General features: G+C 42.9%; 1 protein-coding gene across 15 annotated transcripts in view; it reads right to left on the bottom strand.

Annotated features, from left to right (window-relative positions):
• Positions 1-12,362, bottom strand: part of AFDN (afadin, adherens junction formation factor) — a 93,749-nt gene that overhangs the window by 38,290 nt on the left and 43,097 nt on the right. For 9 of the 15 annotated variants that reach the window (XM_019659479.1, XM_019659482.1, XM_019659484.1 and 6 more), the window contains 8 exons: positions 8,673-8,734; positions 8,340-8,545; positions 6,375-6,395; positions 5,497-5,642; positions 5,079-5,173; positions 4,371-4,636; positions 2,842-2,985; positions 1,551-1,749 (listed from right to left, as the gene is read on the bottom strand). In XM_019659479.1, coding sequence (XP_019515024.1) covers positions 1,551-1,749; positions 2,842-2,985; positions 4,371-4,636; positions 5,079-5,173; positions 5,497-5,642; positions 6,375-6,395; positions 8,340-8,545; positions 8,673-8,734 — 1,139 coding nt within the window. The remainder of the gene's footprint in view (positions 1-1,550; positions 1,750-2,841; positions 2,986-4,370; positions 4,637-5,078; positions 5,174-5,496; positions 5,643-6,374; positions 6,396-8,339; positions 8,546-8,672; positions 8,735-12,362) is intronic. The other 6 variants (XM_019659483.1, XM_019659487.1, XM_019659489.1 and 3 more) reach the window with 1 other exon arrangement.

Genomic DNA, 12,362 nt, shown 5'->3' with positions numbered 1-12,362 from the left:
GCCGCCGCCGGCGACTCATAGCAGCCCAGCTCCAGGTTGAGCTGTTGTTCAGCATCTTAGCTGTGGAGGGCAGTGTCACTGGCCCTCCTATGTGGGATCCGAACCGGGGCCCTCTGGCATCCCAAGCGAGTTCTTAACCATTGTGCCACTCGGCCGGCCCTGAGGATACACTTCTGGTGCCAGGAACCAGCTGAGGCATCTCTGACAGGCACCCCTGGCTCGGGGGCTCCCATGTCCCCTGAACCAGGGCTGGGGCGCCCCGTGCCCACTCCTGCCTCCACCCATTCACCCCCCGCACTGGTTCTTCTAGAACCGCACGCACCCAGCCACTGCTTCTCCGAGAGCCCAGGACAGTCACGTTTCCATTTCCTTATAAGCCTCTGTAAAGCCAACTTTTTAAACTATGAAAATCTTTGAAGATATAAAAATCTATTGAGGTGAGTGAAATATTCGCTGAAGTTAAAAATCACAACTCACTAGGGCCGGCCAAGTGGCGCATTGGTTAAGAGCTGGCTTGGGACACCAGAGGGCCCCAGTTGGGAACCCACATATGAGGGCCAGTGACACTGCCCTCCACAGCTAAGATGCTGAACAACAGCTCAACCCGGAGCTGGGCTGCCGTGAGTCGCCGGCAACGGCGTAGGCTGCAGCCCCTGTGGCAGTGGGTTGCCATGGGCTGCCGTGTGTAGCCAGCAGCCAGCGTTGAGTGGCCGGCAGCCAATGTGAGCTGCCAAGAGCCGCTGTGAGCGGCGGTCCAGTGGCCAGCGACCGATCTGCCTCACTCAGGAAGAGCGCAATGATAATACCAACATGGGCCAGTGAAGCCACGTCCTCCTCAACTGGACTGAAGAACGAAACAAGAGCAACTTCTCTGTACCCCTCCCCCCGATTCCCCAGTGCTGTTCCCCTCCCTCAATTCCCCAATAAAAATCTTAAAAAAAAAAAAATCACAACTCACTATATTGATACACCTATGGGCGTATAGCCTTAACTTTTCATTATCTATTTGTTTAAAACCCCGAAATTTGAGGTCTATTTTGAGACACATCTGAGCTCCACGCTATGGAGAGGCAGCAGATGGGGACTAACATCTGGTGTCATGGTGCCACCGGCATGGCGTGCTCACAGCGAACCATCAAGGAGAAACCGTAGGCCAGGCGGTGAGGAACTCGGGACGGGAGCTGCGCCGGGGCCAGGTCTTAGCACAAGCCACATGCTGGCCTGGCCCCGGTGACAGCGCAGCCATGGCACTGACAGTGCCGCCCTGGGCCACAGTCCCACAGGCTGCGCAGGCACCCAGCCATCCTCACAGCAGACCCACAGGCGGGTCCTGTCACCACAGCCACTTTACGGTGAGACTGTAGGTGTCGGGGTTGGGATCAGAACTCAGGCCATCTGGTCCCAACACTTGTGCCGCTTTGAACAAGCCCACTGGGCTGGTACCGACACCAAGCGGGCTCTGGAGGACGACTCGAGCCACCAGGCTCAGGGAACGCCAAGGGAAGGGGTCAGCGCTGGTCTGCCTCAGCCCCGGCTCAGGGCGCGCTCACCTCTCTGACACAGAGGGTCCAAGAACTCCTGTAAGCCGCTGGGGATGTTCCTGACGACATCGCACGAGTAGCCGTCCTCTGGCAGGAGGAAGGGCAGCTGCAGGTCGGGGTCCTCTTCCAGCTGCACCTCCCGCCCATCGCTGCGGGCCAGCTCATCGGCCGTGTTTTCAGCAACAGCCACCACGTTTTCTATCAGGTCCTGGTAGGGAGACAGGCCAAATGAGAGGTGCTGCATGGCTGGCGCAACCCCCGCACGTGCAGGGCCATCCAGGGAAGGACAGCACCCAGTCAGTATATCCACGGCCCGGGTGTAAAGCAGCAAAACAACAGCCGAACACATACCTCAACATACTAACCAAGACGTTCATGACTAATTTTAAGTAATGTGTAGCTTTGAATAGAAGTTGTTTAGTCCCAAGAAAATGGGTTTTTCCTCTTTTTGAAAGGAATCATTTTTTCCTTGCACAATTCTGTAACATCCAGTGCTAACAATCCTATTTTTATAGACTATTTAATGACATAGGCAGGGTGGTTATTTCTGTATTATGGGTTATAGTGGTTTCCGTTTAAAAGCTTTTTATTAACACGTAACACACATACAGCAAAGTCCACAAATCCTGACTTCACAGCACACTAAAGTGAACACAGCAGCCTACCGGGCAGTGGCCCGGCACGCGTGCACACACGCAGGCAGGCAGGCAGGCACGCACACACGCAGGCAGGCACACACACACGCAGGCAGGCAGGCAGGCATGTGTGCACACACGCAGGCAGGCACACACACACGCAGGCAGGCAGGCACGCACGCACACATGCAGGCAGGCAGGCAGGCACGCACGCACGCAGGCAGGCCCTCCCCAAGGCCCTGCTCCCAGCTTTCCTCGCCACTGCTCTTGTCGGCTCCTGAAGTTCAGACAGCTGGAAGCACTTGTTTGGACCTTGTATCTGACTTAACTTCTGTGCAAATCATGACCTAGCATGCACCCAGGTTGTCATGTAGCTACGGTTCATTCTTTTTCACTCAGGGTGGCATTCCTTTACATCCACGACATGACATTTCTACACGGTACTGCTGGGGGACACTTGGTGGTATCTAGTTTGGGGCTATTTTCAGAGATGTCTTTTGTTGGCATACATGCAATACTGGATCCAACCGTCTAACTTACTTACTTAAGTCTCAGAAAATAAGGTAACTTATTAAACAAGTTCTCCTATCTGCTTTTCACCCACATCTCCCTGTGCAAACGCGCCCTGCAGCACCGTGTGTAGTAACGGGACACCGTTCACTTACCGTCGGGATAAAAGGTTCATCGGGCGCACAGTGATAGTTCTGTAATAAGGCTTGAAGCTGTAGTGAGTTTAACTTAAAGCAGGTGCTGTTTATATTAGGAATGTCATCAGGTGCATACTTGTCCATTGTAAGCAGAGTGGTTGCCTTTTAGGAGAACAAACAACAGGACACATGACTTAGAAGTATTTCATAAATATTCTCCTTTATGTACATTTGTACAAAGGTAGTAACTCGCTAATTGGATTTTGAAATGCAGGGTATTTTTAAGAAAACAAACTTCCATTAACATGAATTATATACATTAAATTGAACTGAAAGCATTGCCTATGAAGGGTTTTTACATGGCCTCTAAATTTTACTAAAATATATATACATATATAAAGTGAAATTCAATTGTACGTTATAAAACATTTAAAAAATTCTTAGAGCCTGGAAATATTTCCATAACCATTCAGATGACCAATTACTGGGGTCTGAATAGCTTCACTGCAAGGACCTTTTTATAACCAGCTGACTCAGTCAAAGCAGGAGGGTAGGCAGCTGACTCTTTCTGTGCTAAATGTCCTTACACTAGACTAAGAAACTGAGAATACAAAACTATGGTGTAGTAACAAAAATCTGTCCTAGTTTTGAGGCTATCGATATTCATTTCTTTAAGTGTAAAACAGTTACTGACTTCGAATATCTTAGAAATTCCCCCCAGAAATGGTTAAGCCATTAGGATCTGGCTGTTCTAGAACTCTTCTCTTCTTCTGTTGTTCTCTTCCTTTGTGACTTGAGGATTTTCTGGAGTGGTATTTAGATTTCCTTTCTCTTTCTCTTTTGTGTGTCTACTACAGTATACAGGTTTTTGCTTTGTGGTCCCCTGGCTTTGTATTCTTAAGAGTTAACGAGTGTCCATTTTTAAATAAGACTTCGTCTTCTAGTACAGAGCTTTATGACATATACTTTCCTAATCTGAATAAAAAGGACCATTTAAGAATATTTGTTCTACTGGTTACCACCTGTTATGGGTTGAGCTGTGTCTCCCCAAATTCCCATGTTGAAGTCGGACCCCTGTGCACCTCAGTATGTGACCTCATTTGGAGATAGGGCCTTGAGAGTGCAATCTAGTCAAAATGAAGTCAGCAGATCTCTGACTGATGCCCTTATAAGAAGCGGACATGTGGACACAGACAGGCGAATGCTCTGTGAAGACGAGGACAGAGGTGAGGGGTGGGGGTAGGGGGGCGGGGATGTGTCTACAGACCCAGGAACACCAAAGACCTCCAGTGACCCACCAGAAGCTGGGAGAGGGCCCTGACACAGACTCCCCCTCCCAGCCCAACCCTGCTGCACCTTGATCTTGGACTTCAGGCCTCCAGAACTGAGATAATAAAATCTGTTGTTTAAGCCACCCAGTGTGCTGTACTGTTACAGCGACCCAGGCAATCGCATACACCATGGTTCCATTATTTCTACACATGAAAAAGCCCAGCAGGGGGGTGCTGAGGTTCTGCTGCACCCCGGTTCTTCCCGGGACCACCCACCTGCACGATCCTGCTGAGGTGACAGTCAGCAGCCAGCTCCAGGCCCTGCTTCTCAGCCCACGCTTCCACGTGTCCCAGCTGCTGGCGGATGATGGCGCCCCAGTAGTGGGAGCACAGCCCCGACTCGGGGTCGGTGACCAGTCTGTTGAACAGCCACATGTTGATGAAGTGGAAGAGCTGAGAGAAGAGCTGGATGGTCAGGGCCGCATTGACCCTGCATCGCCGCAGCAGACACATCGCGCCCGTGAGCGTGTGCAAAACGTCGTCTGTTCAGAAACGCAGGGTGAGGCAGGGCAGCAATGTCATTCGGGAAGAGCCTCGGGAAGCAGCCGTATGCTCAGAAAATGGCAGTTACGGGAAGGCCTGCTCACTCCCTTCTAGAACACCCGCCTCATTCAAACAGGAGGCGTGACGTGGCTGTAAGCTACATATGGGTATTCACCGGACTTAGCTAATATTCACGCTCACCCTAAGAGACTTTCTAAAAGGCAGGACCAGCATGACACTGCAAAATTACAACTACTGCTAAATAAAACAGACGATAGCTAAAATTATTTTAATAAGAAGGCCAAATCCAATAGGACATCTGATTTATTTGTAAAATACCTCCCTCTTACAAATATTAAATATCAAAATGAAGTTAAACAGGCAGGAGAGAACAAGGAAAGAAGGGAAGAAGGGAGGGAAGGTGAAAGAGAGTATCCTAACCTATTTTTGGTCTTTGTAGACTGTTCTCTTCAGGGTCATCCAGGAAGGCCGGCATATAATTATTCAGTTCCGACTGAAGACAGTGAACTAGATACCTGAAAATACATAAACAGTATTCATCATCTCAACATGCGGCACTGCTGTCATCAGACATGGTATCATGTGTAAAACAATTTGTAATGTTTGGAAATATTTTCATTTAAAAATATAATAGTTTTACTCTCAGGATTCGTGAAACATAGCTCACTGAATTCAATTTATTAAGTCAACACATTTTGCGTAGTTATTTATGCTTCTTGATATTCATCTTCAATTAGGGTAAATGAAAACCTTTAAAATTAGTTTTGAAAATTCAACAAGAAAACATACAATTTAAATCTTTATAGAACAGTGTCATCTCCAAAACTATGCTCCTTACTTAAACGCCATTTGAACCAAGTGTGCTAAAACGTCTTGGGCATCCAAGGTGATCCGACTGAGATCTCGGTCCTGCTTAACGAAGTTGAGGAGTTCAGACGCATTTGCCATCCAGAAAGCAAGTGCCCCTGCGATGTTCTTCTGTTTCTGCAGACAGAACACATCTCCATAAGCAGCTACAGGACAAACAAAGACAGTAACACAAAAAGGGATGCTCTTGAAAAGCCGCTGAAGATAGACCAGTACCTTCCCATGTCACCAGGTATTTACCACAGATACCAGATATTTGCAAAGGAATTTGGGTACATACACAGCGGTGGCAAATCCATAACCACTTCTTAGGGTGTACATACAGACACATGGATCTAATCAGCTACGATTTATGGAATCAATGGAGAAATGGAGAGGGCAAATATTATACTACAACACCGAATCGGAAGGTGTGCATTATCTGGTAATCTGTGAGGTATACACACACGTCCCCATGGTTACCCACAGCCACCCTGATACTCGCAGTCACTGGCGTGGACACCAAGCAACTCGGTATCAAGTACTGATCTATCGCCTCATCTCCCGACCACATGTGCAGGCCAGGCAACCTCAGATGAGATCCAAAGAATAGGAACCAAGGATAAACGATAAAGAGAAGAAACAGAACTTTTGTCATTTCATATTCACACTGAAGTGCATTAAGCAGAAATTATGAAATGCCGATAAAGGTTGCACAGTCAAAAAGGATTTTAGTAGTGCATGTTTCGTTGCCGAATGAGTGTTATGAACTGCTCAGTCCAGTTGTAGTGCTGTATTTGACATGGAAGCAGCATGAGAAACTCAGCTAAGCCAACACAGCCAGGATCAGGTCCCAGCAGTATGTCCTACCTGATCAACCTGGTCTACTTCCTGGAGAAAAACAGACGAGGGGAAATCAAGCAGAACGAGAGAAAGAAACTTGTAAACAATCATGGTAGTTCAAAAAAATCAAAACACCAATATGAAGGTACGACATGAAGGTACGACATTTAGTTATGTTCTTCCCAAATTACATACTCATTTAAGGTCCCGGGGAAGCTCCTGGAGAATGTGACATAAGGGACTAGTTCTATGTTCTGAACACTGGGACAATAACTAAATCAATTCCTAGAGTTTATCTTTAAAGACGTTACAATAGACACATGAACATATGGCTCTCTTTAAAAGATTCACAAAGGAAGGACTTCTGAACATCCCGATGATACTGTGTGTCTGACTACTTAAAGGTCCGGAAGAAGAGTCTCTTCCCCTGGATTGATTAATTAATTATGAAAGAGACAGGAAAGACCAACAGAAACAATAAAAAATTGAGAATTTAAAAACGAATAAAAAACTTATACTAAAAAAGAATAAATTGTTTTCTGAAAGTATGTTTTCACAAATTAAAGAATTCAAATTATTCACTACCATAGTTTCTTACTAAAATGTTAAGATTCCTCCAATCACATACTAAACCTAAATCTGAAGTTTAAAAGACTTGATTTGATAATGGTGATTTCAGTGACTAGTTCAAATTCAACATGGAAAATCTATCAAAAGCAGTTTGATGACAGGATTTTCTTATTTGAAACAGGCTTTAGAAATCCGAACATGATGGAAGACAGACAATGGCTTTGAATGACAACTGAAAAGGAAATCATGGTTGTTTATAAAATAAGAGTGTACAGAACAGTGTCCAAATAAAATGACTCTCCTTTTAAATCCCTATCCGCAGCTGGGTAAAAGAATCCTAACTCCACCAAATTCATGTGCTAACCACTCAAACATAAAAGAAACATTTCTTTAAAAATTCTGCCCTCATCAAACAATTCTGAGGGAGTTGAAAGATTACATAGTTAGCCTCAAACTATCCTAATAGGAGAAAAACAACCTAACCATCTAATCCTGTTACTTAACATCCTATCCTAGAGTTTTACAGTTGAATAACAGCATTGCCACGTGATTTAGGAAAACTATTTTAAAAATCTGTCAATTTACTTTGAGATTAAATCTTCAAATTATCTGTAAGTATGGAAAACTGTTATGCCAATTTATCAACTGTAGAGAGTCCCTAAAAGAAACAAACCATTCTACCGAGAGAATACCCTTGCTTCCTGAAATTTTCAAATAGATTTATGAAAGAATTTAAGCCTGAGTCTCATGGTAAGTGAGAAATGTCACGATGTATATTACACCTACACCAGGATTATAAAAAAAAAACCACACAACCCCAGACAGTCCTACTAGCAGCACAAGAGGCTCATTATAAAAGGGCAAGTGCGTCTTATAACCACAGAGGATTCTAAGGGGCTTGCCAGGCCTGGGGGAAGGCACCGGGACAAACTGCTCGTGGGGCGGGGCTCTACTGCAGGTGATGGAAATGTTTTGGAGCCAGAGCGAGGGGACGGCTGTGAATGCACTGAATGCTACCGAATTGGTCACTGTAAAATGGCTGATTTTATGTTATGTGACTTTCATCTCAATAAATTACTTTTTAAAAAATTCCAAGAAAACTCACAGCAAGTTACAATCCTTTCTCACAACAACTATTATAATTTTAAGGGTGTCTTTCATGATTATTATGTTACCATGTACACAGCTTATCTTCCCTTATTCTAAAGTTTGCAGGGAAGAAATAGAAAAAAAATTACATTTCTTTTCAACTTTTAAAGCTATACATTTTTCAACACAACTTATATAACTTTTAATTTAGGAAAACATTCTTAAGATAAAGGCAAACATATAACCAAATCTGAAACATTACAGAAACGATCTTGATTGACTAAAAATGACAAGCACATGAGGGAGCTGGCATGGCGTCACAGGTGCACTTACCTGAATCACCCCTTCCATCATGCTCACCATCTTGTTGACTATTGCGATCACTCTGTGAGGACGCTCTGTAGGACTGACATCAGGTCTGTACTGGCCGGACAGCACATGCCGACATGCCATGTATAATACATACGTAGGTGACAACTTAAAATGGACTGTAGAGCTATTAGTATAATTTATAATGGCAGCTAAAAATGAATCTTCAGCTGTGAAAAGAGTTCAAAAACAGAAGAAAAAAGAAAAAAAAGAACAAAAACAAAAACCCATGAAAATCAGATGGAGAAAAATGGAACAAGCAGTAATTCACTAACAATGGAATCTGAGATTACTCACAACTCTCCCTGAATTCGATGCTTGCAGGCAGCGTCAGCTCAGGCCCAGGAGCGTCCTGAGTTCTGAAAGAAGAATGTTACTGTCTCTGAAAACCAGGTCACGCAGCTAATAACATTGCTGCCCACCTGTGCAGATTTCTGAACTACTTTTTAAACCTGCACACAGTTTTCTGAGATAATAAACAGCCCAATGCCTTGCCTTCATATGGGGCGTATCTGAATATTCAGATGAGCACACTCAGAGTTATCACCCCCAGCTCCTCAGAGGTCAGTTCCTTGAAGTATCTGCTTCCGTCCTGAGAGCAGATCTGACATGATTCTCTATTATTCACGAAGACTTCGCGTAGCACACAGAGATGACGCCGCTGTGCAGCTGCTACAGCGACGGCTCAAGTCACAATGAAAAGGCACAGAGAAAATCTACACCACGTTGAGCCTGATACTGAGCTCTTACACACGGGGGAGAGAAATTTCCCAAGAGCTAGCTATTGTCTTTGTCGCCTGATAAAAGTCACCCAAGATGATCCCCGAAGATCCCTTCAGCCGCTTGGGGAGCATTTTTCAACGCTCACACTGACGCATGCCTTAAAAAAATACATCCTACTCACACACTTTTTCTTAAAGTCACAGAAATTCCAGGCACTTTTCATCATCCAGTCTGACACTACAAAAACGAGGACCGGCCAAAAACAAACCAAGAGAAACAGTAATTTGGCCCATTTCTAAGGATTAGCACTGTAGTAATGTTTATGTACTTCCAGGTATTCAGGGTCACATTAATTCAAAGGGTAGGTTACTTCAATTACAGAGTTCTTCAACTAGCGTGTCTCCCTGCCCCCACTGGCCGGATGTAAGGTCAGGGTAGCATTATGTGACACGCTTTCGGGTGCATATATATACATGCAGGTATGTGTCCACCAGGGCATAATGTGAAATATGATTTTGTGTTGTGTACTGTGGTCAAAAAACATCTGAAAGCCATTAATAAGCACAGACTTTCTAAAATGTGAAAGATAAATGTTTTGCCTTTCTGCAAAATTATCTGCAAGTTAAATAGAAGATGACGACTTATACTGGAAAGAAAATATCTATTGAGTTAAATGTTGGCTCAAACCAAATTGAGGTCAATATTGATTCAAATAAATCTTCCTGTTTGGTGAAATGGGAAGTCAACACAGTTATCAGGGTATTTGCACTAGTTAGTGATTCAAAATGACAGGCATTTCCAGCAGCAACATTCAAGGCTATTAATCTCAGACAAATGGCAATGAGCCTGCCAGAAGTTAAGTATCTGGAATCACTGCTATGCCCACTCATTAATAAGTTAGTTCAAATAACAAACACTTCTTCAAAAATAAAAAACACATAAACAAACACATATGATGATTACAGATTTATAGTTATGGACTGCCTAACTAAAATATCAGGTTGTTGGAAAAGTCATGACATATTTTTTCTATGTTTTTCGTTGCAAAAACGCATCATGACTTTTCCGACAACCCAATAGTAATTCCTTTCTAACAACAAAGTTTTCTTTCCTCCATCCTCATCTTCTCCATTCACCCAAAGATAAATAAGGAGAGAATATAATGTGAGTCAATTCAAACTAGAGTAATCATTATAAGTAAAAACAAAAATCTTTTCATCAAATTATATGCTTCAGAGTTTACGCAGTCTATGATTTATAATTTGGATTTAGCTCAACAATTTAGGTGTAAAAATGCTCTTATACACTGATGTAATTTAAACGCTCCATTATTTTAACATGCGCCTCTTACCCTGCCAGGTTTATTGACATCCAAAATTGTAGGTAAGTCATTATTTTCAAGTTAATGTCCATGAATGACACTGGACAAACCTTACCCAGTGTTTTGTACCCTCAATTTAACAAATCTAGTAAAAATAAGGAAATTTAAATGCTCAATGAAAAAATAAAGTGTCAGTGATAATTCAGTCACTCCAATCCAATCATTCAAAGACTTTTTCCTTGACTAAAATTAGTATTTTAAACATGCTTATTAAAGCGACATAGATTTTTATGAATATATCAATTAAGTATTGCTTACCAACTGTATATATGAAAAATACAACTAAAAATGGGAAGAATCATTGTCTTAATAGCAATAAAATAACACTTACTTATACTTCAAGTAAAACCATTAATAAGTCTTTACAATGCAAAATTATCTGACCTTGAAAAAAGGTGATAAAATGTTTGCTCACAGGATACAATAATTTCTGACATACAATTAACCACCACACAGCTATTACTGAGTAAGTATGCATATTACCCATTTTGCATGTCCCCAAAGATGACCCTAACCCGCCTCTCTTCCTACACGTTTTCATTCACTCACTCGCTCACTCGGGCACTGGGCTCTGAACTGTGGGCTCTGAACTATGAGACATGTCTCTCGACCGCCTTGCAGACAGACAGAGGTGCTCCTTACAATACCAGTTTACCACTCTGAATACCTTATTCTAGACTATACCACCAAAAACAAGTACAGACACAGAGAGTAGATTATTTATCGTTACACCTAAAAAACTCACACAGCTAACAAAAATCTTGAATCATAACCAAAAGCCCACAATAAAAACAAGGTAAAAACCTGAGATCCCCACCTAAACGCACAAATTTAAGCACCAGGATGTCTGATATTATCATAGAATCTGATGATACACAGTGCCCTCTGCTGGAAGTTGGAAAATTAAAGGCTGTATCAGTGGCCTTTCATGGAACTGATAAGGGACCTTGAGCAAGTCACCGGCATCAACTAATGTCTCCAGTCACTGGGTCTGTGAAAGGGAACAGTCAGAATGGCCTCATTAAAAATGTGAATAGCGCCAGAAGATGAATGCTCCCAGTTTCACTGCTGATAACGAGAACATGATAAAATATTCATACTGTACTTTCCTGTTTCTGTCTGAGTACACGAGGGACCTCAAGGAGACGTGCTCAGCACAGATAATGCTGCAGTTTAAACTACTGGGTCATCGGGAAGTCTTGATGCATTTTTGCATTGAAAAACATAGAAAAATACATCATGACTGTCCCAACCACCCAGTAATTGGCTACTGGAACGATGTCTGAGGCACTGACGTTAACGTTCAACATTTAAACAATTTTAGAGGTCACAGGAAGTAAAATTCTTACTTATTAAGGTCATATAATTTAAAAATCATAAGAAAAGGAAATAACAAAAGGCAGAAAACTCTCTATTCAAAAAACCTAGGCAAGAACAATGTGAGAAGAAAAAATAATTCATCTCCATTTATCTCAACAGGGAGACACCACATTGGACTAAGACAGCACCATGGCACTCTGTAACTCTTACAAACTCTCCCTCAAAATCATTTTTGGCTTTCTGTTTTCAAACATGTGAGGATTTCTTCTAAAAAGGGGGGAAATTACTAGTTTTATCTAAGTATATAAATTAGCAAGTATTAAAACTATAAAAACTCTCCCCATGTTTTTACAGAGTAGCACATTCAAAACAGACACATTTAATTCAACTGCCAATTTTAACTGGACAACACAATGGCACATACGGGACAGAACTGCTGATGAACACTTTTTTTTCAAGTCAATAACATGAAATGGAAATACTCTGAAACATATCGCTAACATGCTACAAATGTCAGCCAAACCCCTGTAGGTTCAATGATCTTTGTCCCCAGCCCGCCCCGC

Source organism: Hipposideros armiger, unplaced genomic scaffold, assembly GCF_001890085.2.
Source record: "Hipposideros armiger isolate ML-2016 unplaced genomic scaffold, ASM189008v1 scaffold_299, whole genome shotgun sequence".
Taxonomy (NCBI): domain Eukaryota; kingdom Metazoa; phylum Chordata; class Mammalia; order Chiroptera; family Hipposideridae; genus Hipposideros; species Hipposideros armiger.
Note: the sequence above shows the minus strand (reverse complement) of the source record. Positions and strands in the feature narration are given on the sequence as shown.